Raw genomic sequence first — 25,134 nt, 5'->3', positions numbered from 1 at the left:
ACACCTGGAAGGCCAGGCTCTTGAACACCCACAGCACCACAGAAACAAGGGGCAACACAGGGGGCTGCACATCTGGACTCAGGAAACTGTAAACCCTTAAGTTCCCCTTGGCCCCCCAGGGCCTGAGGGCCTCCTTGCAGGCAGAAGGCAGGAGGGCGAGTGTCTGGAGAAACTTAAGAAGCTCCAGACTCATGTACATCAGGCATGGAGCAGAACAGAGATGAGGCATGGGGCACCCTGACATTTCAGAAGTCCATGGTTCTAACAGCTCCCAGCTATGGGGGAGAGGGAGGGAGGGAAGAAGATCATATGCAAACAAACAGGAATCAGAACTGCCATCAGGTTTCTACCAGCAAGGCTAGAAGCTGGAAAGTAACTGGAAAAAGTCTTCAGAGTTCTGCAGAGATTTTTAATCTAGAATGCATGACTTAACTACACAACCAACAAAAATAGGGGAAGCATATAGATATTTGCAGACATAGGACAACTCAGAAAATTCACCTCCCATACACACCCTCTTTTTTAAGAAGTTGCTTGAGAACATCCTTCAGCAAAGCAAAGGAATAAAGCAAGAAAGAGGAAGATGCAGAGACCCAAGGAATGAGTCCCAAACAGGAAAGCAGTGATGGGAAATTCCAGGATGCCAGCAGGGCAGGACCCAAAGAGAACAGCCCTACAGACAGCAGCAGGAAAATTAAAAACAACACACATTAGTATTGGATACATCTCATCATTGAGAACAGGGGATGGCAACCTCCAGCCCCTGGACCAAATCCTGCCTGCTGCTTGTTCTTGTAAATACAGGTTTTTGAGGAATGCAGCCATGCCCATTCATTTACTTACTGTCTGTGGCTAGGTTACTATTGTCTTGGTGGAAGTTCCCTCTCTGACAGCTGGGTTGAGCAATTGCAACAGACTGTCTAGATGGAAAAGTGTAACATTTTTACTATATGATCATTTACAGAAAGTTTATAAACTCCTGATTTAAAAGGGAAAAAAGTTACTGATCTGATGGACTGGGTGAAAAAGATAAGAAGAAATACAGAAAAAAAACCCACACCAAGCTGGGGTAAAGAGACAGTTGCTAATTCAAGAAATACAAAGTTGTGCAAGAATAGAAATGATCGTAGCATACTACTTGGATTCTGCAGTGAACGATAATTGCATAATCATAAAAACATAAATATTGATTCTGATTGATCCAAAACCTGTGATAGAAATAGTAAGGGAAGAGGAGGGGAGAAGTGAGATGCAGGAAAGGCCTAAATTTTCATCTACTATAGCAGGAAGTCAATAGAAGTCTGCCACTGATAAATCAATAGATAATACTATAATATTAGCATACTTGCTAAAATATAGAGGCACCTGCCCTAAGAAATCATTGAAAGAGTTTAAAAAAATATCTGTCTGGTGAGATAGGGACTAGTGAGCAGGGCACTGCTGTTATCATTATAACCTTTCAACACTTTTTAAAAATTGTGTATTCATATTATTTGATAAAGTGGCATTAATTTTAAAAAATACACTATCTTGAAATTACAAAAGATAGTAGGAGTTATGAGGCCCCAAAACAAAATGCCAGGAGAAAGAATAATGGGAGTGGATAAACTATAAATTTACTTTAGTCTTTAGAGAAGTTGGTATTAAGGAGATGATACTTAAACTGAGAACTTGAAAGCTAGCCAGCCAGCCAGTTTAGGGGAAGGAGCCTCCCAGCAGAAGGACTAGCATGTGCAAAGGCCCCGGGTTGATATCAAGCACTATGATTTAAAGGATTTAAAGTGGGTGGGATTGGCTGAAGGGAGCATGAATATCAAAAAGTTCAGGAACAAACTAGCAAAGACAGCAAGAAAGAGACAGTGATGCCACCGTGAAGCATCCCAAGGGCATTGCTGACTCACTAACTGAGGATGTCATCAACGGATTCGCAAGAATGTGACGAACATTTGCAATATGTGTTCCTTCCTTTCATAACTTTTGCATTAGAAAAACAGATTCAAATCCACAAGGTCACAAAAGCAGTTACTGTACAATCAGAAATTGAGCCAGACAGTATCTGTTCCCTTCAAGATGACAAAACAAATTTATCCATAAGCAGCAAGGGGACTGCACAATGTCCCTGCTGCCTTGGAAGTGACCTGCCTTTCTCAAGTGAACTGTTGCTCACACACCTGCCTACTCATCCCCTTAATCCTCCCGGGCATTTGGATGCAGGGCTCCCTCAATCTCTTCTCGGGCTCCCTCTTGTCTTTCCTGAACCAACCCCAAATTCTCGGTTTTTGCCATAACTTGAATGACATCCCCCCTACCCTGTTCTCCACTCTCTCATCATTCAGTTCCAGGTGTCTCAAAACAGACTTGGATCTTCCCAGGAAGGACCTAAGAGTTCTCCCTCCCTACCTCCATGAGGAAAATGAGCCCAGGGAAAGAAATGATTTCCCCCAACATCACGCAGCAGGCAGATGACAGAATCAGGGTCACAATGCAGATAAAACCACTTTTGATTCGTGAGGTCCTCCCTTCAAGACTCTTTGTTAAAAAACAAAAACGAAACAAACGAAACAAAAACTACTACATGCCTGTGATCAGGAGTCTGAGACTGAGAAATTCCCAGAGGTGAATTCCCTCTTTTAATAGGGTTTCCTTATATTCATAGAGGATTTTCCTCTATTAAAGAAATAGAGATTACAGAGAAGACAAGTAGTGACCCTATAGCATTTTACTATGCTGATGGACAGTGACTGTAATGGGTTATGTGGGGGGTACTTGATAATAGGGGGAGTCTAGTAACCATAATGTTGTTCATATAATTGTATATTAATGATAGCAAAAAAAAAAAAAGAAAAAGAAATAGTGATTAATATTTGGGAAAATGAGTTCTAGTTACATTTTACAATTCACGCCCTTGGGTTGAAGTGTACCCCGATGTAATTATTTTTGTGAAATAGCACTGAAGTCTCAGCATATTACTTGCTTCCTTTTGAAGTAGCAGGAAACCTCCACATGACCACTGCTGGCATTTTCTGGTAGGAATCGCTAGGATTAATCACAAATAATTTTTATTGTACTGGGTTGAGGCAGCCTTGAATGAATAATGTGTCCTTAACATTAACTTAGTCGATGGCTTTCAATCATTTTGGTCTCAAAACTGTTTGACCTTTTAAAAACCAAGGATCCATTAACACTTGTATTTGTATAAGTTTATCTATAAATAGTATTAGAAATGAAAACTGAAAAACTTTAAGAATGTTTATCTATTAATTCACTTAAAAATACTAATAATAACCCATGACATGTTCACATAAGTGACATTTTTATTTTGTAAAAAAAAAACCCAAAAACCCTGTTTTCAAAAAAATACTAAGAAGAGAACATGGCTTTATATTTTTTGCAAATCTCTTTCATGTCTGGCGTAACAGGAGACAGCTGGATTCTCACATCTGCTTCTTTGTTCAGTTTTTTTCAAGATATCACACATCATGCAGCCTCTGGAAAACCACTTACAGTCATGACAAATGAACTAGAAAAGGCCAAAAAGCCTGTCAGGGTCGAGAAAATTGTGTTTACCTCATGGACACCTTAAAAGGGCTCCAGAATCCTTGGGGGTCCCTGGAACACATTTTGAGAATTGCTGGCTTAATTAAAATAAAAAAGCAAACTGTATTTATTCAAACATTAACATTTGAATACACATAAGGGTTTTCACTTATTCTTTCCAACCAAGCAGGGAGGAGACTAGTTTATATTCCACTGCATATAAGAAAGTGTTTGTAAGGACAATGGTGAATTTGCTTTTAAACATTTGGGTGCATAAGCCATGACTCAGGGTCTGTGGGACACTCTGGCCAAAGTGATGTCACGCAAAGGTGATGGATTTACTTAGTAAATAGTTTACCCTATCCTTGAATATTCACTGTGGGCAATTCATTTGGGTCCATCGTTCATTCAATAGCTTATATCAAGCCTATTTCATCAGTCTAGAGTGTAGACTCTTTTTCAGAAAGCAGGGTGTCTTGTGGTGGTGCATCCTATTTTTTTGTTTATATCACTTTAGCTGGGGAGGCAATGCCCTGAACCTGGCCTCTGCTGAGCAGAACAGCAATCACAGCAATAATCAACTGAGCAAATATTGATTTGCACTTTGCTGGGTGCTGGCGCTGAGGAAGAAGAAGAGCATCACATCACGAAGCCGTGTGTATGGTGTGAGGACTCAGACTGTGTGTGCGGTTAGATGGAACTGGTTTCCAATCACTTTCTGCCACTGACTTTGCCAAGTCAGGGGACTCTGTAAGCCTCAGTATCTTCAGTGGTAAAACAGCGACAACAATGCCAGTCGCCCAGGGTCGTAGGGAAGGTCCCTACAGCATAAAGCACGGAAAGCGCCCACAACTGTGCCTGATATACAGTGAGAGCTCCACAAATGGCAGGTGTGATGATGCAGATCATAGTAATGACGGTGCAGCAGCGTTCCTGGTGCTGCTGATTCGAGGACCCACCAAGGGGCTTCTGTACAGAAGCTACAACCTTCCTCCTCTCTGTATTCCAGCCACAGAGCCATCTTACAGATCCTCAGTTATGCCAGCTTCCTCCCAGCCTCAGGGCTTTCCTAAATGCTGTTCCCTCTGCTGGAGCCCCTCCGTACTCACGGTCACCCAATCTGTCATATGTGTTCCCCAGGGAAACTCCAGGTTTGTCATAAAAAACCTGCATGGTTTTCTCTGACCCTAGCCGGCCTCCCCAAGGATAAGGTCCACACTGAACTATTCACTTGCCGCCAGCTAGTCAGCTTCCCAGAAAATGTGCACATGAGAATCACTCTTTCCAGACTTCCTGTGCTTGTTTTTATTTTTTCCCCTCCCTTCTCCCTCCTTTCTCATCTATAATTCCTATTCAAGACCTTTGCTAATTAAATGATTGATCTCTTTTATCAACAAATAAACAGTGTGCTGATAATTCACCAAGCTTTTCTGAATAATTCTTTGACATTACTTTGCAAGTGACGGGCCCAACTAAAATTCTGAAATCTGCCCAAGTTCACAAAGGTTACAAAATAGATAATTCTCCCCTTTCCCCCAGATCAACAAGCTGAAAATTAACAGACCGCCTTTCACTTCTGTTTTATTTCATTGAAGACTTCTGGCTTTGTTCCAGAATACCAAAGATTAACATGGAAAAGGGAGCAGGTTAATAACAGCACATTTTAGACCACAGGCATCATTTCAAAGATGAAATAGCTCCTGTTAAATCAATGAAACCATGAGAGTAAGAACTGCATCTTCACAGGGGCTCCCACGGTGATTTTCTGATCACTACTCCACACTTCCCTCCTTGGACCTACCCAGCTCTCTCCTACTTGATTATGTTTCTAAATTTGCCATTCTTCTCAAAATTGTCCAGTGTCACACCCTTGCCCACAGCCTGAAATCTGAACTCCTTACCCTGCTATTTGCCTCCTTCTGTATCTGGCTGCATCCTACTTTACCAACTTCTCTTTTTCTCTATTCTACCTCCTACCTACAAGTGCCTGCTGGCCCATTGTAAGTCTCTCGTGATGAAGGGAACAATGAGTTGCTTTACATTCAGACACAAGTTTTTTATCTCAGTGGTATGCAAACCAGCTACTTTGAATAGCACTGCCCAATACAGTTCTCTTTCCCCGGAATGCCTTTCCATTATCAATATCTAAGATCTATCTGTCTTTTAAAGCCCCATTCAAATGCTACCACTGCCAGGAAGTCTTCCCTATTCATCTCCACTGAAAACTATCTGTTATTGGTGGTCCCTTTTATACTACTTTATGGAAGGGCCATGCCTCATATGCCTCTATATCTGGCTTCCCCCCCCAAATCTGTACATGTCCTAGCATACAGTAAGTGTCAACTAATGGCCTTAAGCAAATTAAGAGGTAAATAGATTCAAACTGATCGTGATACTCTCCTGCCTAAACTCCTCTGATAGTCTCCATTGCACTCAAATTAAATCCATACTACCTAAGAGCAGCTATAAAACCAGGTATAATTGTCTCTGTTCTCATCTCCAACAGCTGGCCCCATCTCTCCTTTGTCCCTACATACATGTCCCTTCACACATAAAATTATTTCTGTCATTGGGGCCTTTGCACATGCTCTTCCCTCTGTCTAAAATCCACTTTCTCCCATTACTTTCCTGGTCCACAATTTCTGACATTTCAGGTTTCAACCAAAAGCTACATCTTCAAAAAGACCCTCTTGGATATTTATCAGTCAGAGCCCTGGCAGGGAACAAGTGTCACATACCAAGTGGGATGAAATGTAAATGAAGGAGCCCTACACACAGGTGTGCACAGGGTTTAGGGATGCCAACAAGAAATATTACAGTACTGCGCAGCTAGATACAGCAGGGGAGCGGTTACCTGGCCCAGGTCTGAAGTGGCAGCATGTGTCAGCACCTTGAGAGAGCAGATGTAAGAGGAAGGCTGCCTTAAAGAGCTGAGGTGGCCTTCAGCAGAAGGTCACAGCTAAGCAGGGAGATCTGGTAGAGAAGGAACCAGAGAAGTAAGTACCCCAACCACGTTCTGCTCCCATTGTCCCAGTGGCCAAGCTCCAGCTGGGCATATAGAAGCATCTTCAGGCGGTCCACCCAGGCTAGCCTCATAGAAGGGGTGGAGCAAAGAAAAATGAAAGCTGGACAGAAGCTGACCAGCACGCCATCCATTCTCACACAGACCCTCTCATTATTCTGCCTCCTAGCAACCCGTTCATTTTCTTGTTAGTCTTCATAAAGTTTTCACTTATGTAATTTTGCTGAATGTCTATAAGCGCCTTTGCATCATAAGTTCCATGTCCGTGAGGGCATGAACCTTCTTGGATGTGCTCACTGCAGCATTCCCAGGATCTAGCATATAGTAGATGAAGGAGTGTGAGTGCATGAACACATGGGTCAGTCAGAGCCATAGGAACACATATAATTACACACGTACACAGTTCAATTTCAAAGAGAGAAACCCCTCTACAGAATGGAGAAATTCTAGGAAATTTCACATCAAAGTCAATTCACTGAAAACAAAATGCTGCCTAGTATAGAAAATCAAACTCTAACTTCAAAAAAAAAGAGCTTATCATTTTCTAAGAAGAGAAGAAAAAAATAGTCTTTCTTATTAACCTGCTGCAAAAACACTCTGAACCAGACTAGATAAACTGTCACTGTATTGTGCAAAATGATCTTCCCCAATCCACCCTGAAGATTTAAATAAGGTCAAGTGGAAATATTCTTCCTTGAACTCTTTGTTCTGCACAAAACCTCAGTAGCCCCCATACCCAACTCTGTGGTTTCAAAAGAAGGAAAGTACAAGCAAACCCTAAATTCCCTCCTCCTGCTCTTGGGGTTTTATGAATCTTCCAGAAACATACACTTCTCTGAGCTCTTAGGGTAACATTTATGAGCGATACAGACATAAAACTTTTAAATCAAATTCTATGTAAGTTCATATTATGTGATAAGTGTATTTTATAAACAGCTGAATTTGATACCCAAACACAAACTTCCACATTTGCTTCTCTCTTCTGTGTCCCAAAACATTCACACTTAGATGAGAAGGCAGGGTGCTTTTTCCTTATTGCATTTTATACAATAATTCCAAATACTTAATCTGTCTTTCAGTTCCTCAAATGTGTCCTGTGTCATGCTCTCCCCGGCCACAGGACTTTTGGATTTGCTGCCCCCTTTCCCTGGAAGATGCACCCCATTTCCCCAACTAATTCTGTAAAAATGGGCTAATATTAAGAACCAGATCATAGAGTGCTGATGAGGAATAATGGAGACGATAAGATTAATTGAGAGAGTGCATGTACGACACAGAACACAGCACCAGTCACATGATAAGATCTTAAGAAGTGCTATCATCACCATCAATGATTACTTCCAAATTATCCTTTAGCTCTCCAATCAAATATTACTTGCTCCAGGAAGATTTTACGTCTCCCAAATTAGATTGGGTGTCCCCATTATGCTCATTCATGTGATTAGGTACTTTTCCTTCACAGCACTAATTACAATCCATAATTAGGTATGATTCCAATAATCATAAAAGTAACATACATGTCCTCACCTAGGCAAAAAGAAAACAAAATCTGGGAGGATTTGTGCAGCAAGCAAATTTGTTGTTCGCCATGGTATCTGTCATTTCTAGAAAAATGCTTCATACTCAATGCTCAAAACAGATGTTAAATGAAGAGATGAACAGACAACCTCTCCTCCTCTGACTTTAATGCAATAATTACCACTCCCCTGTATATTTCCTTCACAGTCATTATTTCAAGAGCTCTAAAGATAAGTATTTGAGGAAACAGATGCATCAAGAAACCTCATGATCAGAAAATCCAGTTTTCAGAGCCACAGGTGAGCCAGAATGCAAGTATCCCTATCCAATCACATATGGTATGGATATAATCAGACAATGGCAGGAGGTCTCTGTTATGGATTGAAGGTTTGTGCCTTCCCAAAATTCATATGTTGATTCCCTAACACCCAACTCAATGGCATTTGGAAATGGGGCCTCTGGTGGTAATTAAGTTTAGATGAGGTTACAAGGGTGGAGTCCTCATAAGGGAATTAGTGCTCTTAAAAGAAGAAACCAAAATTTGACTGGATCTATACTGTTGGAACTCAACCAAGAATTAGGAGAAGTGCAAATTGTAGCGCTCCAAAATCTTACAACTACAGACTATTTACTGTTAAAAGAACATATGGGATGTGAACATTCCCCAGGAATGGGTTGTTTTAATTTGTCTGATTTCTCTCAGACTGTTCAAGTTCAGTTGGACAATATCCACCATATCATAAATAAGTTTTCAGAAATGCCTAAGGTGCCTAACTGGTTTTCTTGGTTTCACTGAAGATGGCTGGTAATTACAGGTCTGCTTTGGTTATGTAACTGTACTCCTATTATGTTAATGTGTGTGCGCAATTTAATTAGTAGTTTAAAACCTATACATGCTGAAGTTACTCTACAAGAAGATATGTCAAAGAAATAATCAATCTTTCCATGTTTTCTTCCACCTGCTACTTCTATAGCTTTTCTTCTTCCTTCCTAATTACAACCCTTAAATAGAATTCGTGCCTCAAATCGAATTTATCAAGTATCATAATTCTTCCAAGTGGTAAAGATACCTCAAGACAAATGCTGGGCATAGAAGCCACAGGGCATAAATCTGCAAAGAAGTAAAAAGCTAACCTTTTCAAACAATAAGGCTTCTCTCTCACCTACCAACTTTACATCTCCCTGTATGGCCCCGGAAGATGACTGGTTAGCCAGAGACGGGTAAGATTCCTCAAGGGAGGAACAACCTAAGACAGGCACAGTCGCAGGGGGGCCATCAGGTGAGAAATTGGGGATCAGCAGAGGTGAGGCTTAGAACCTCACCCCCCCTGTTCTGAGAGAAATCTTCTGCATACGTGGATGTTTTATTGCCCTTGTCTAGCTTGGATTAACACATAGTCTACAGGCACACACCTGATCATCTACATTTGCTCTCTTACAACACTAAACTATGTTTTCTACTTTTATCTTGTATCTACCTACCACTTCAGCATTTTATTAAAAATAATAATAATAAAGAGAGAAATGTGGTATCCACATATAAATCAAGTATAAAAATCAAATGAATATTCATATTTGAACTGACTGTTTATAGTTCATAATGCATGAGCAAAACCAAAAGTTTCTGTGATGACTGCCCTTGTACTGTTCACTATGTAACTTATTCATTATGTAAGAATTTGTTCTCCATGTAAGAACTTGTTTGTTATGCCTCAGAAGATTGGAGACTGACGAAAATTAGGCTTGGGGTGGATTAATGATTGTGCATTGAGCATTGACTCCCCTATACAGAATTTTATTGTTGTTAACAACCATTTGATCAATAAATATGAGAGATGCCCTCACAAAAAAAAAAAAAGTACACACTTCCAATGGTAAAATAAATAAGTAACCGGGATGTAATGTATAGCATAAGGAATATAGTCAAAATATTGTAACAACTTGGTATGGTGATAGCTGGTACCTAGAATTATCATGTATATAAATGTTGAATCACTGTGTTGTACACCTGAAACTAATGTAATACTGTGTGTCAACTACCCTCCAATAAAAAATAATTATCTACAAAAAAAAAAAAAAAAAGAAACCAGACAACTTGCTCTCTCTCTGTCTGCCATGTGAGGAACAGCAAGAAGCAGTCTCATGTAACATGGGAAGGGAGCTCTCACCAGAACCCAACCATAGTGGCTGCCTAATCTTGGCCTTCCCAGCCTCCAGAGCTGTGAGAAATCAATGTCTGATGTTTAGGTCACCCAGTCTATGGTACTTTGTTACAGCAGCCTGAACTGACTAATACAATCTCCTATCTTCTATGGAGGACAGGAGTGGAGGTGGGGGATTCTCTGCTGCATTCATGAGGCCTTCAGTCTTATTAATATAGCTTCCTATGCAGTTGTTAAAGCCAATTATTAAAACATAGTTCTGAGACAGTGTGTGAAGAAAATGCTTTATGTTCACCACACCATTTCTTCTTCCTGAGCACAAAGAAACACTACATTTCCCAGCCTCCCCTGTACTTATACTGGGGTCATTTGACTAAGTTCTGGGCAATAGAATGCAGGCAGCAGTGATATAAGCCACTCCCAGTCCTGACCCATAGAGTATTCCATGTGCAATCTTCCCCACCATTGTCCCTCTCCACAGCCATCTTGGAGACTGTAAGGGTTACCTGTCACCCACTAGACTTTGTGTAAGTGAGAAATAAACTTTTATTTTAATAAGTCTCTGATCTTTCAGGGCTAACTAGTTACTGCTGCATATCCTAGTAGTATCCTGACTAATACAAAGAGGCAGAGTATAACACTGGGGGGAAAAAAAGAGGAAATCAAGAGTTTAAGACCCAACTCTGTCATCAGCTTATGATGTGGCACTGAAAGTCAACTCTCTGGCTCTGAACTGTGTCATCCATTTTACTCAAAAATGAATGGATCATTATGGATGATGGTCCTTGATTTTGCATATTACCTGGAAAGCAGATGCAGTACATCATTATATCCATCTCTCCCACTCATATACATGGCTCTAAAAGCAATGGTAAATCACATTGTTTTACTAAAGAATTTGTTAGGTGATAACAAAAATGGATTATATCTAGACTGACCATATGTGCTATGGTTTGGTTAGGACAGTGTCCATTTAGACCTATTGTCCCAGTGTAATTCAGTATAATTTTAATAAAAAATTCCCTTAACCTCTTGGAATCCTGGTTTAAGTAATAACTTACAGGGTTAACTAGTTATATCACACACAACATATAGCAACTCTTACCAGGTCTCTCTCTGCCTGTACTGTTGTTCACCCTCCACCTTTAGACTCCACTATCCCCCACATGTCTTCCCTGGAGCCCAGTACTGGACCCTCTGCACCTAGCTCAGTAGCTGAGAAGGAGCTCAGAGAAAGATACCAACTGATAAATCCTTTTCACATTTCATTTCTTCAAACTAGTCATGTGGCTCCACCCTAACTGCAAAGGAGAGAGATCACTGTAGATTTCAAGGTGATCTAGTATGCCTAGAAACAAAAAACAAGTGAGTGAGTGTAAGTTCAAAAAATTGTCTTTGTCTTCTCAATGGGAAAATGACTATGGGTCAGCCTCAGAGCACTATTCTCTGAGAGTGGAATGACACTATTAAGGGGGGAACTGACCCCTGAGTGATAAACTGCACATGAGTGAACTATGAATACTTAGTAGGAAGCCATAGATTTGGGCTTCTCATGGTATGGGGCCTGGAAGCTGTGAAATTATATATTATTGTCAAAGGAGCTTGGGGCTTTTACACCGGAGTGGCTCCTATACCCAGCTGTGTAGTCTCATACAAGGACAACAACTGTGTTGTGCAGAGGGGAAACTGGCACTTGGACTGCCAGGAAGACTCCTACTAAAGACAGACTCACTCAGTGCCCTCTGGTCTGCTCCACTTATTCTGTTATGCTCTCCTAAGGGAAGTGGACCACTGTTGATTATCGATCCTTGCTATTTATAAAGTATGGCCATTGGAGGGACAACATCAGAATTACCCAGAACTGGTTAGAAATGCACTCAGCCCCATCCTAGACCTACTGAATTAGAATCAACATGTCAACAGATGCCCAGGCAATTCCTATGCATAAATAAAATTTGAGAAGCAGTGGTATAGAGGAACTCAGGACCAGAACCAGTGGACACACAGAATGGGCATAGCAGTGGACTAGCCAATTTCTGCCACTCTTAAGAAGCTCTTACTCATTCTTAGGTCAAATCAATATGCATATATGTTTTCTTCTAGTTGTTTCTAGTTTTTACATACAAAATCTTTTTCTAATTGAAGATTAATTGACATACAATATTGTGTTAGCTTCAAGTGTACAGCAAAATTATTCCATATCTATAGACATTATGAAATATTCACCACAATACATCTAGTTCTCATCTGTCACCATACAAAGCTATTACAATATTATTGACTATATTCCTTATTCTGTACATTACATCCCCGTCTTATTTAGTTTATAACTGGAAGATTGTACTTCTTAATCATCTTCACCTATATATCCTTGTAAATCTTTAATCACAACATTACTGATGCTCTCCAGAGGACTTTGTAAGAAATATTAGGCCCTTTTATTTTAACCTGCAGTTAATCAATTAGCCCTCAATCCCAATGCAACAGGCGCAATAACTGCCACAATGTTTTAAACGTATTAACTTTTGGGCTTGACTTCCTCTCCCCCCAAATTCTCATCAAGCTCCATCACATCAAAGCAAGAGAAAGAGGAAAGAGAAGCAAACTATGTGGCCTCAGGAGTGGGGGTCCTATGGCCCCATGAAGTCCAGGAGAGCTGGGCCAGTTCTGTTCAGCCTGGATCCTCCAAGGGGCATTCACAATGAAACCAAGGGCAGGACCTCACGGGAGGAGCTTGCCACCAGAACACCTTGCCTTGCCATGCCTGGGCTCCAATCCTCTAGGACGGGGGTTCATTTCCTAAGGTTTTGCCAAACTGGCAGGTGAGCCCCTTGGACTTCTACCTTATTCTCTCTCCGTTCCCATGGAGTGTTTTCAGCCTGTCCAAACATCCTTCAGCTGCATTAATGTTCACTAACGTGAGGGCAGAATGGGATGCCCCAGAAAGGAACTTTACAGTGCAAGAAGCAAAGGGCACACTGGACCGGGTCAACCACTCTGTGGAAAGGTTTCAAAGTGAATTTAACTGCATTTCTTATTATGTCACATTCCCTGAAAGAGATAGTGAGAAGTAGTACATGGTGTTCAGACAAGGAAATAACAGATTTTACTGTGACCTCTCGGAAACTACATACATTAAAAAAGAAAACAGTATCATATATATTCAGTATGACCCCAAATAACACTTGTCATCTCCCCTATGGGTTCAGATTATGGGTCATTTCTAGTATCTTCTGTACAAAAAGCAGTACATACTCATTATAAACAATTTGGGACAAACAAAAAATATATGACATGCAAAAAAAGAGATCAATATATTTGGTAAATATGCAGCTGAAAAGTCAGCAGGAGGGAATAGAAGAACCAAAAAAAGGAACAAGTGCTGATGAAGAAAGAAAGAGGGAAAGAGCTTGAGAGGGAAGAAAGGAGGGGATGGACAGATGTCTTTGCTAATTTGCCCAGGGGTGATGGGGGAGGAGTTTGTTGCCTGGATATGTGTCTTGTAGTTTATCTAGCTAGATTAGAGCCTAATACTTTAAGTCAACAAAAGAAAACACTAGATCCTTTCAGAACATAAATGAAGTGCCCACTATGTACCCAGGGATGTCCTAAGGTGTTTTCAATGTAGTATCAATTGTCAGCCATCCTAAAAGTGAAAATGACATATTGCCAATGAAAACAGCTGACTTGGGGGTGATGAAGTAGACCCCCTTCCAAAGGTTTCAAGCATGTCCTTTATTATGAGTGCACAACAGATGTTTGTTTTGAGCACAAGGGAGTTGGAGGGGATTTGAAGTACGTCTGTATTTCCAGGACATTTCTCTGATCCCTTCTCCAAACATCCTCGCTCCGCTCTGGCTTTGCTGAAGAAGCATTTGCAGAGAGATGCTCCACTTCATGTTTTTCCATTTTGTAACCCTGTGAGTTCCCCTCATTGATGATCCCTCTGCGGATGCTCACACTTCGGTCTGCCAATACCCCCTGTGCTGGCGCAGCTCCAAGTGCGATGTTCAGAAGGCAGAGTTGGGTTGGGACTTTTTTGTTCTCCTTCCCAGAAAAAACAACCACAAAAAATGAATCGGTGTATTCTGTTGTGGTTCATGTTTTCTTCTCTGCTTGTCCCCTCACACCTGAAAATACGTGGCACTGTAGAGTGAAAGCACCTCCTCAACTTGAAATAGTTTACTCCAGGGATAAACTGAGTTTTACTTCAAAACCAAGACCCACTGAGTTTCAAAATTCGCAGAAATTGGGGGGAAAAAATGTTAGCCCACTTTATAGAGAAAAGAAAAGGTCATTTCCTGATTTGGCTAACATGGGGAAATAACACTGTAGGACATCTTTCACTGTCAAACTACACCCTCAGTAAAGTCCTTAAATCTAGCATAGCCAGAACACAGAGGCTGTATTCTACTTGAAAAAAGTGACTAACTTAGAAATGAGCCATTTCTCTCTTCAAGCAGAGCAGATCCTGTACTTCTGAAACGTTTCCAAATTTCAGTCTCTCCCTCCTCGCCTGCCGCCTCTCCTTCTTTTTCCTTTCTTCCAGTGAACATTTGTTCAGCTAACTTTTTGCCCACCAGTTATGGCCCAGGCATTGATCCAAGAAGACACCAGCGTCCTCAGACATCTATGTGTCACAGTTTCTGTCTGCTTCTATTTTAAGACACATGTGTGTGCATCTACATAGAGGCAAAGGCTAGTAGGGAGAGAGATGGGGATCTGGAGGATGGAAGGCAGCAAGGGGGGAAGGGCTTGTGGAGGGCCCAGGTCTGTGATTGCTTTCTGGAAACAGGCTTCTGCTTTGACCTCATTTATAAAAATGTAAAAGCAAACAAACAAAGCACTCTTAAAACAAATGGTGTTTTCCCCAATATGTATTTAAAAAGGATTTTTTAGGTAAATGCACAGCTTAAACACCTTATTGGGAGCCTGGTAGGTGTAGACACATGTAAGTTGTTTGCTGCAGGGACATGCTGTGTTCCCAAGGCAATGACAGTGTAGCTGGGGAGACGGGCTGGTAGATACCTACCTAGAATATAGGTATTATAATTATACTGTGTTCATAGCAGCATGCCTCGCAGCCAGGCAGACCAGTGTCACACTGCCAGCTCCATCACTGAATAACAGTGAGACCTTGGAAAAGCCATTTGGCAGCCCCGAACCTTAGTTTTCTTATCTGCCAAAGGGCAATAACAACACTCATGGGATAAGTAAAAAATTAAGAGAAATCATGAATGTAATGTGCTTGGCATACAGTATGAGCTCACTAAAAGTGATCTGTAATGTGGCTGTAATCTTAAAACTCTTATCCTCATCATTACTGACCAGAGGTAGGAGAGGACTATGAAACCCTACAGAGAAAAGAGGGATATATTTCTTGCTGAAAGTTGGGGATGGAAGCTCAGAGCAGAGACAGTGCTGAATAGCAACTTACAAAAATGCGTTGAATTGTTGGAGCAGGAGCTGTAAGGAGGGCCTTCAGTGCTGTGAGGAGGATGGTGTCTGCCCAAAACGGGAGCCAGGCAAGGGATGAGCAGGCTCAGGCATCAGAATGAACGGTGTCCCTGTCGGGGAGGGACGGGCTAGTGCGATCAGAGGCTGTAAATAAAGCTTAGGAGAAGGCCAGGGGGCCCTGCATGCAAACGTGACCAGGATTCCTCAATCAGGGCAGAGGCTCAAAGATTTTTAACTGGAAGCAGAAGGGAGCAAACTGACACAGTAGAGTTCGGGTGGATTTTTACTCATTAAACCAGTGTAGACGGCAAAGGAGTTGCCTTAAAGAGGCTCCTGTGAGAATGACAGATGAGTTTGAGCTTCCCCACTGTGCACCCAGAAAGCCCTGAATCATCTGTTATTAAAATCAATCCCATTGTATTAGAATTACTTATTTAATTGCCCATCTCACTCACCCGATTGTAAATCTCACAAGGTCAGGGGTGATGTGTGTTGTGTTCATGTTGTATTGACAGCGCCTCATGCGTAGTAAGCTCTCAAGCATGTAGTGGTTGATGCACCATAGACCATGTCACCCTGTCTCTCCCCATATGTCTTTCATTGATATGGAAGGACCTTCCTCAGCTTTGTAAAAAGCTCAGACTCACCTCTCTTTTTTGAGCAACAATGGAGCTGTAAGAACCATCTAAAAGAAGAGTTTTCTAGTCCTTCAACTCTACTGGGAGCATCTAGAAGCAGAAAAGTGAAGCTCTTTTTTTTTTTCCTTGAATCTCCCACTTCCCTAGTATTTGTTCATCATGAGCTCTGCATCATTGAAAATCATAAAACTACATTTCTTTTTTAATTATTCCAATGTTTTCACCTGTTAAGATCAGCTCTTATTCTAATTCAGTATGATGCCATGCTGTAAATTCATAGATTACTACCATCTACCATTTCAGAATATGTTCTACATTTCAAAGCGCCTATGCAAGCAGCAAAGGGTCCACGTCTCCTTTTGAGCTCGTCTGCTTTTCATGATCAAAGAGAGTCATACACCCCAATATGTTTTCTTCTTTGCCCTGGTGATTAGGAAGCTCAGAAGAACACAAGGTGTGTTCAACTACCGAAACTCTCAGCAGCCAGAGTGTCTTAATCCATTCACGTCACTTTCTACCTTTTTATCTTGGCTCCTACCTTTGTCTTGTTTAGTGGCTTCTGTTCTTATAAATCTGTGCATTTTTTTAAAGTTGCCTCAAAACTTCCAAGTAGGCAGGAATAACATATAATGTGCATGTGCGTGTGTATTTGTGTATATATTTTTTTCAAGCACATACACACATATACCCAGTACTGAAAGCCTCTCTATCTGTTTTTCCCAGATGCCTTCTGCCACGCCACTCTCACAGCTCCCGTGCCCTCTCTGGTAATGTATTTTTCATGCCCCAAATCAGGGCATCCAGTTCCTCTACCATTCATGAATCCCAGGAAACTTCTCACCTAAAAGCACAAGTTAGCAGTGTAAACATGAGTGGTGTTATAGAAGAGTCTTAGGAAACACATTTCTGTTCTTTTCTCTAAATAACTGCCTTGAGTTTCTTTTAATACTTTAAACCAGGGGTTGGCAAACTTTTCCAGTTAAGGGCTAAACAGTAATATTTTAGACATTGTGGGCTGGGAGGTCTCTGTCACAACTACCAAAGTCTACCACTGTAATGCAAATGAAGCCAGAGAGTAAGTGGAAGTGAATGGGCATGGCCGTGTTTCAATAAAACTTTACTTATAAAAATAGGTGCCAGGCCAGATTGGGCCCATGACGGTACTTGGTTGACCTTGCTTTAAACCCTCCCCACACAGTATCTGTCAGCACTGGATCCTCTCAGTGAAGTGTCCCTATGGACAACTCCAATTCCAATCTATCCGGTTAGCCCCAGCAAAACAGAGGGAGCCCTCCGGGTAATGGGACAGGACCCCCACCCCCCCACCTCTGACAAGGAGGAAGTTTCATCGCTCTTTTTATTGCTTGAAAAAACTCTTTGCTCCTTTTATCACATACGTCAATTGTTTTTAAAGATATTTCTTTCTACCCCATATGGTGATCAACACAAGAGAACTTTACAAATTACAAACATCTCTATCTGCATAAGCAATAGTATTTTTACAACCTACAGCTGTAATTGAGGTTAGAAAGAAGGCACAATCAAGGGACAGAAAAACAAGCCTTCATGCCAACATTTCTATCTACATGACCCTGGACACTAATCTTTCTATGCCTCAATTTTCTCATCTGCACAATGGGGGTAAGTATTTACCTGCCCAAAGGCCAGAGTCTGGACCAGATGTTCTTTCTGGAAGTTAGGTTATTTCCCTAAACCAGTGATTTCCAAATGGTTTCAGGAATCAGAATTCCCTGGGGTGCTTATTAAAACACAGATTGCTGGACCCCAGCCTGAGTTTCTGTTTTCAGTAGGTCTTGCGGGGAGGGGCCGGGGGGGATGCTGAGGATTAACAGTGTCACCAAGTTCTGCTGCTGCTGGTCCAGCAACCGCACTTTGGGAAGCACTTGTCTGCCTGCATGTTTCAGACCTCACAGTCCCTTATGTGGGGAAGCCATGGTGGTGGGGAGGGGGTCCCACAGCTGGTTCCACTTCTGTTTTTCAAAATGGGGTTTCTTCTTAAAGGGATGAGAGATTAGTTCTGTTTGTCCACTGAGTCTCAGACACGGCAGCCACACCCCAGCAACTAATTAGAGGCTGACAGGAGGCTGCTGGTGACACCCATGGGGCCATGCTGGAACGTAAAGGCCAATAGGGGGCCAAGAGGACAGGGAAATGGGGGACCACTGAGAAGCGAGACAAATATGCCATCACCCAATTCCTTTGTTTAAGCCTATCTTCTAGAACTTTCGCTTTCCATAAACACAAAGTCAACACAAGCATTGGCTGAGAGTTGATCCTGTGGAGGCCCAGCCCCCAGTAGTGAAGGGTGGGAGGCAAGGACTCGGCGGGAGGCTGGGAAAGTGTGACTGCCCTCAGGAACTCTCCATCTTATGGGGAGGCGTGTGAGCACAGGGGACTTTTAAGCCTGTTTCCACCCCTCCCCATGTGAGCTCTCTCAAGCTATTTCTATTCTTTTGTGTCTCAGTTTCCTGATTTGAGGAATGAGAGTTTTGAGCTAAGTCACAAGTTTTCAAATTTTGTTTCATCCTGGAGAGGCCCCAGGCCATTAAAAGGTAAGTGTGTAGGCAGGACTCGGCCCTTCTCTTTGTCCCGCCTCTGCTCAGACCGAGAAGCTCTGCTTTCTTACATTTTTACACTCACTGTATAGTTTTGCTTCCAGGAAGGATTTGAAAATCACTCAACAAGAGACCCTGTCAAGGCTTTTTCCATTTGGACATTGGGTGGCTGGATCAGGGGGAGAAAGAGGCCAGTTAGCTCTAGGAGTGGGGCCGCTAGGTTGGATGGTCCAGATTCAGAAGCAGCTCGACAGCAGAGAGTTTAGGCCAACCGGAATGGGAATGGGGAGCCACTGAAAGTTTGAGCGTGGGGGAGTGCCACAGGGAGAGGAGGGGAACAGGGCCCACGAGCTGCGCGAGAGGCAAACTGATCTGAAAATCTCAACTGCTCAGAATGTTCTGAGTAAAAACAAGGGGTGATTTTTCCCCCATGTCAGCCTTCCTTCCCAGGACATTGTACTGTATGCAAAACGTGTAACTGTAAGACAAACATTTTTTTCCACTGCCCTTCTCAGCCCCACAGGCCTTCAGGAAGACCTGCACTTGAAGCAAAGCCTTTTTATTTTTCAACACCCACAGCTTCCATTCCACAATCAGAAGTTTTCCACTTTCATCAAAGAGACCAAAGAAAGAAGCAGAGGGAGCAGCCTGTTCTCAGCAGCTCTGGGCAGATGACAGAGCCCCAAGCTACCCACTCACTGCCCGAGCCACAACAGGACACAGCCTTCTCCCCATATCAGCGAGGCACATGCCCCGAGAACCGCTGGCTTGCTTCATTCCCACCTCAATTACCAGATCAAATGAATGTGTGCACCCGCTTCTCCCAAAACCAAGTCCGACTTGGGGTCAAGGAGGCCTGGCTTCCTTGACTGTGAAACGGGTATACTTGTTACCACTCTATTTAGCCCAAGAAAACAGTTGACCTCTCGATAGCTCTTCCATCTCCAGGATCTATGATTTTATGGACTCACTGGGAAGGAACATCCAGACCACTTCCTAGACTCTGACCCACCTCGGTTGATACTCAGCAGTTTGGGATCTCCGCAAAGGGGGCAGTGGTAATAATCCAACCTTGGCTTTGGACACAGGACATTTCCTTAGGGGCATCCGGGACTTCCACTGGCTCTCAGACATACAATGCAGCCAAAAAGTGAGCATACAGTGGGGTGGGGTGTGCTACAAAGATTTGGGTACTTCCAAATGAAGTTTTCGAAGAGCTACATCCAGAGGCACCAGCTATGCAATGATTCACATTGTAAATGGTATTTTGAAATGGAGACGATTCGTAACCACAGATGTGACCGGCTCTGTCTCCCAGGGAATCGTCTATTATATCTATGTAAATTCCAGGCTCTGCCCAAGGGACCGCTTGGGGTGTTTAACCGGAATGGTCCTGCACTACCGCCAAGTCTATTCCCATTCATGAAGTGCTCTTGCATCACTATCATTTAATCTTCATGGTGGCTGTCAAGGCAGCAAGAGAAAAGGAGGGGCAGAAAGGATTTGTCCCAGGACTCACGGCCATTAAGGGGTAGGCTGAGACGGGACCTCAGGCTTTCAGCGTTCACTGCATCCATGAACAACATGGCTTTGAACTGCATGAGTCCACTTAAAAGCAGACTTTTTCTATAAATACTATGCAGTATTGTGAATATATTTCTCTTCCTTATGATTTCCTTAATAACATTTTCTTTTCTGCAGCTTACTTTATTGTAAGAATACAGTATATAATACCTATAACCTAGAAAATCTGTGCTAATCAATAGCTTATATTGTCAGTAAAGCTTCCAGCCAACTGTAAGCTATTTGTAGTTAAGTTTTTGGGGAGTCAGAGTTGTCTGTGGATTTTCAGCTGCACCAGGGATGCGTGCCTGTAGCTCCTGCATTGTTCAAGGGTCAACTGTATTTCATTGATCAATATTTGTGACTTTGGTTGAGACAGTTTTATTCTCTCTGATCCTCAATTTTCCCAAATGTGAAATATAAATAGTACTGTCTCAGAGGGCTGAGGCGAGGGGGAAGTGAGGCAATGTGTAAAGCTCCTAGCACAGTGCCTGACAAGCAGAGGTTCAACTGCAGAGGTGGATGAATTGTGCATGCACCACAATTCACAAATACACGCTAAGCACATACACATACCACTCACCTGCCAGGCACAGCCAGCACGGGCACATGCCACGCAGAATGCCCCCACTCGGCCCGCCCCACGTTGTGCACCGTACCACTTCCCCACCCCACCCCCACTGCCCATCCCTTCCCCTTTTCGTGAGTTTTATGGCAGGCCCAAGTTTATCTGCAAGTTTAACAGATCCCAATGTACTCTGTGGGAATTTTTTGTTCAAAAGAGCAGTGTTTCTGGGTCCAGCTCACCCACAGTATCTTGGAGCCTGTCCCCAAATTTCATACTGCCGTAAACTTATCCCCCTTTGAACAAATCACCACACGTGTGCTTTTCCTTCCCAGATGTCTGGTAGCATTTCCATTTTTCAATAGACGCCAATATCAAACTGAATCCGTTTGAGTCACCCCACAGCAGTCTAAGGAATCCAGCCTCCCAGAGGCCCCACAAAGACGTTTTCTGATGAGGTCTTCCAAGACACAGGCCTGCTTAGGAGAATGTGCAGCTTCTAGAGCAGGAAGGCGTTTTGTGGCTGAATCTAAACAAAACAGAAGTCGCTCTGTGCACGCCGCGCACACACACACACACACACACACACACACACACACACCCCAGAACAGGGAAACCGTCATTTTCCTACTCGCCCTCTGACATCAACCACCTTCTCTGTAGCTAGTTTCTCTGCACTCAGATTAATCCCTGGCGATGAAAAATGAGCCTCTCCCCCACCCTTGCTGCCGCCTTTCGCCTTACGCCCCCAGAGAAGAGTTTCTTCGTGTGGCAGCCGGTGAAGGTTTTTTTCCAAGTCACATGATCCAGGATGCAGGGGGAGAATCCTTCTTGGAACAGAGATGGGCCCAGAACCGAATCAGATGAGGAGAGATAAGGTGTGATGTGGGGAAGACTATATAAGAATGGACCCAGGGCTGCAGCAAACACTCAACCGAGTGGCCCCTTCTCAGGACGCCATGCATGTGCCAGCTGGCTCCGTGGCCAGCCACTTGGGAACCACCAGCCGCAGTTACTTCTGTTTCACCACGGCCACGTTGGCTCTGTGTCTCGTCTTTGCTGTGGCAACCATCATGGTGTTGGTAGTTCAGAGGACGGTAAGTGGGTGTCTGTTTCTCGCCTTTCCTTTCTGATTTATATTCCGTTCTCCCCAGAGAGATAGCGTTGGGAATCAACTAATAAATTAGTGGAGAGGAGGGGAAAGGGCATATATCATGCAGAGAAAGGGAAAAAACAAATAGGAACTTAACTCTGAAATAATCTGGCTTCTGGAGAGAAAAGCTTGTTGAGCCATCATCTCAAAACTTCCCAGACTCACGTGAGCCATAGGAAAGCAGACAGCTATTAACCATGAGAAACTAACATCTCAATCTCACTGAGCCAGAGATTCGTCTTAAGAAGGGAAGCAATAAGGAAACTTGAGAACAGATTTTCACAACCTGTCTTCAAAACCTTCAGACCAGCTTCCAAGGTTCTGTATTCTCAGTCCAAATGTTCCTGAGATTTCTGAGGCCTCACCCATTGCCAAGAGCCCGTTGCAGAGGCCCAGGTCTTCAGGGGCAAGGGGCAGGAGAGAAAACCAGGGCTCCTCAGACCCTGGGCATTTCAGTGTTAAAACCCACAAGACAAATTGAAAGCTTTGAAAACTACCTCCCCAGCCACTGCTTTGAAGAGCTTAGGGGTGTCAAAAGAAACAGAGCCCAGAGGCAGAACACAGAAACATTTTTAACACCTGTTCCCTTTGAGGCCGCTCAGAACACCAAAACTACGGGCAACTATGGGTTCACACTGTAGACTCAGACCGTCTCGGGAAATCTACTTTGTTTGAAGTAAATGATAAGATTTGTTGCAAAAAAAATGAATTGATGAAGGAGGATGCCTCTTCGTATTTTAGGAAATTGGTGTTTATAGAGAATCGACTCAATATGTATTTTATGGAAAAGATTGTATTAAAAGTATATAATGCTTGTGAATTATTAAATGAAGTAAGTTATTAATTATTAAGTAATTATTAATGTTAAATAAATGAATTATTTAATGAAGTTATTATTCATTTTGATAATTCATACACTGTACCCCCGACCCCTGCCTAAGTGAGAGCATTTCTGTTTATTACTTCCTACCTCCCATTTTTCATGGTATTACAATCCCGCAGAATTTGTTCTGGTTTTCCTTCTGCTGTCTTAGGCTGGATGCTCTGTCACTTACAGGTTGGTTAAAAGAACTAGGCTTTAGAAGACTTTGGTATCTGTTTCTCGAGTGTCATCAAGCTTTGAAATTTACAGGCAGCTTTGAGGCTCACAGGTTCCATAAACTTGAAAGAACACAGCATTGCTAACATTTGATTTATATAGCAGAATTTATGAAACTCGTCATTTAATGGGCTCATCTACGTCTTCTAAGAATAATACTCCTGAAAACATTCTAGGGCACTTTCTTTTCTGTAAAGTCTCTGTAATTTTTGTAATTCTAATTTGAAGGAAACCAAAGCTATGTCATTCTATAGCACAGGCCAAAAAGAAGAAATTGAAGTGGATTTAAGAAGTTCTTAAGTTATAAGGTTGCAGCTAGAACTGCAAAGAAAGAAAGATGGGTGATGGGGTGGGGAGGGTAGATACATAAAGCTAGAGAGAGTAGGGTAATACTACCAGGGTAGTCCCTATGCAAATCTCACTTTCACTGAATGGATCTTTTCCATGAAAGAACTGGAGTGGATCTTTCTGCCTTGTGTTTATAAATGTGGAAAATGAGGAACAGAAAGGGGATAGGACTTGAACTAAATCATCCTGAGAAAGTGGTAGAGTCATGCCTGCTTGGTTCGTTAATGAGCAAAGCATTCCCTTTGCCAGTACAGACAGCCTTAGAAGCACTAAGAAGCTTTGTCTTCTTGTGCATCCATTTCTTTGACTTGCCCATCATGTCTGGGTATGAAGAGATTCACTTCACAATCTGATTGTATGGTTTGGTGTGCTGTGATTCCTTAGCCTGAGAAATACTAGCTACTTGCTTAAAAGCTAAGGCCTGTGACATTAAGTGTTAAGTGTTTTACACATATCATGTCCAACAAATTAGTCAGATAGTAACTGTCGTGAGAGCTAACAAGAACTTGAGTTATCAAGGAAGGCTTCCTGCAGGAAGAAAGAATATGGGCTGACTTCAGGACAGGTAGAACTTAGACAACTGAAGGGACCCCAACAGGACCCCTGGTAAATAAATCAATGGGAGAGACACAAGGAACTTAAATGCACATTCCAAATATTAAAACATGGGATGAACTGATGGCTACATAGCACTCTAGGCATGAGTTTGGATGGGGGCGGTAGTGGAGAGCCGAGAGAATGCTTCCACTGGCCTCAGGAGTCCCAGTTCTAGGTAAGAAGGCACATGTACAGACAAAACTTGAAACATAAATGACAAGACATATAGTAAGTGATGGTGGGTAAGCCCGTGGGGCTACCATGAGACTGTAAGTTAAGCAGACAGAGTATTTTCCCAGGTTTACGAAAAACTCCAAGAGACTGGAGTCTCCTATTTGCTGGACAGATGTGTACCACTCAAAACAGGCGGCGAGGAGGAGTCAGAGGAGAGGGCACCCCTGGCCAGGGGAATATGGAAAAGAGAAGATGCAGGGCTTGAAGGAAAATCAACAAAGATTGCTTGGAGATTTGGCCTGAAGGTCAAACAACTCTAAGGTCAAACTCCTTAGGAGAGACAAAGAAGGACTTCGGGTTTCAATCTCAAATATTTATTGAGCATCTACTGCGTGCAGGACTTTGTTCTAAGTGATGGGGGTATAGCCTTAAACAAAGTCAGCAAAATTCCTGCTCTCGTGCTGCTGATGGAACTTAGTGTCTCGTGATTTCTTTAAAGACTCTGTGGTGCTTATATTTTGTATTATTTACATTGAAACCAGTAGGTTCATTGTAAATTACTCACATGGTTGAAGAAAAGTAAACAGTAAACAAAGGAAAAGAAAGGGTGAAAATGTCTCATACCCTCCCCCCTTAACCACCAATCCCTCTTCCCTGGGATAACCACCATTAACAGATTCTTCTGTATCCTTCCAAAAATCTGTGCAACTCAAATATGTAGTGCA

General features: G+C 42.5%; 1 protein-coding gene across 1 annotated transcript in view; it reads left to right on the top strand.

Moving 5' to 3' along the window:
- The first annotated feature begins 21,645 nt into the window (after positions 1-21,645).
- The window catches only part of TNFSF8 (TNF superfamily member 8), a 28,303-nt gene continuing 24,814 nt past the window's right edge, over positions 21,646-25,134 (top strand). The window contains exon 1 of the mRNA XM_036915522.2: positions 21,646-22,135. Within this exon, the coding sequence (XP_036771417.1) occupies positions 21,944-22,135 (192 nt within the window). The 5' untranslated portion in view covers positions 21,646-21,943. The remainder of the gene's footprint in view (positions 22,136-25,134) is intronic.

This window comes from Manis pentadactyla, chromosome 3 (genome assembly GCF_030020395.1).
Source record: "Manis pentadactyla isolate mManPen7 chromosome 3, mManPen7.hap1, whole genome shotgun sequence".
Lineage (NCBI taxonomy): Eukaryota > Metazoa > Chordata > Mammalia > Pholidota > Manidae > Manis > Manis pentadactyla.
Note: the sequence above shows the minus strand (reverse complement) of the source record. Positions and strands in the feature narration are given on the sequence as shown.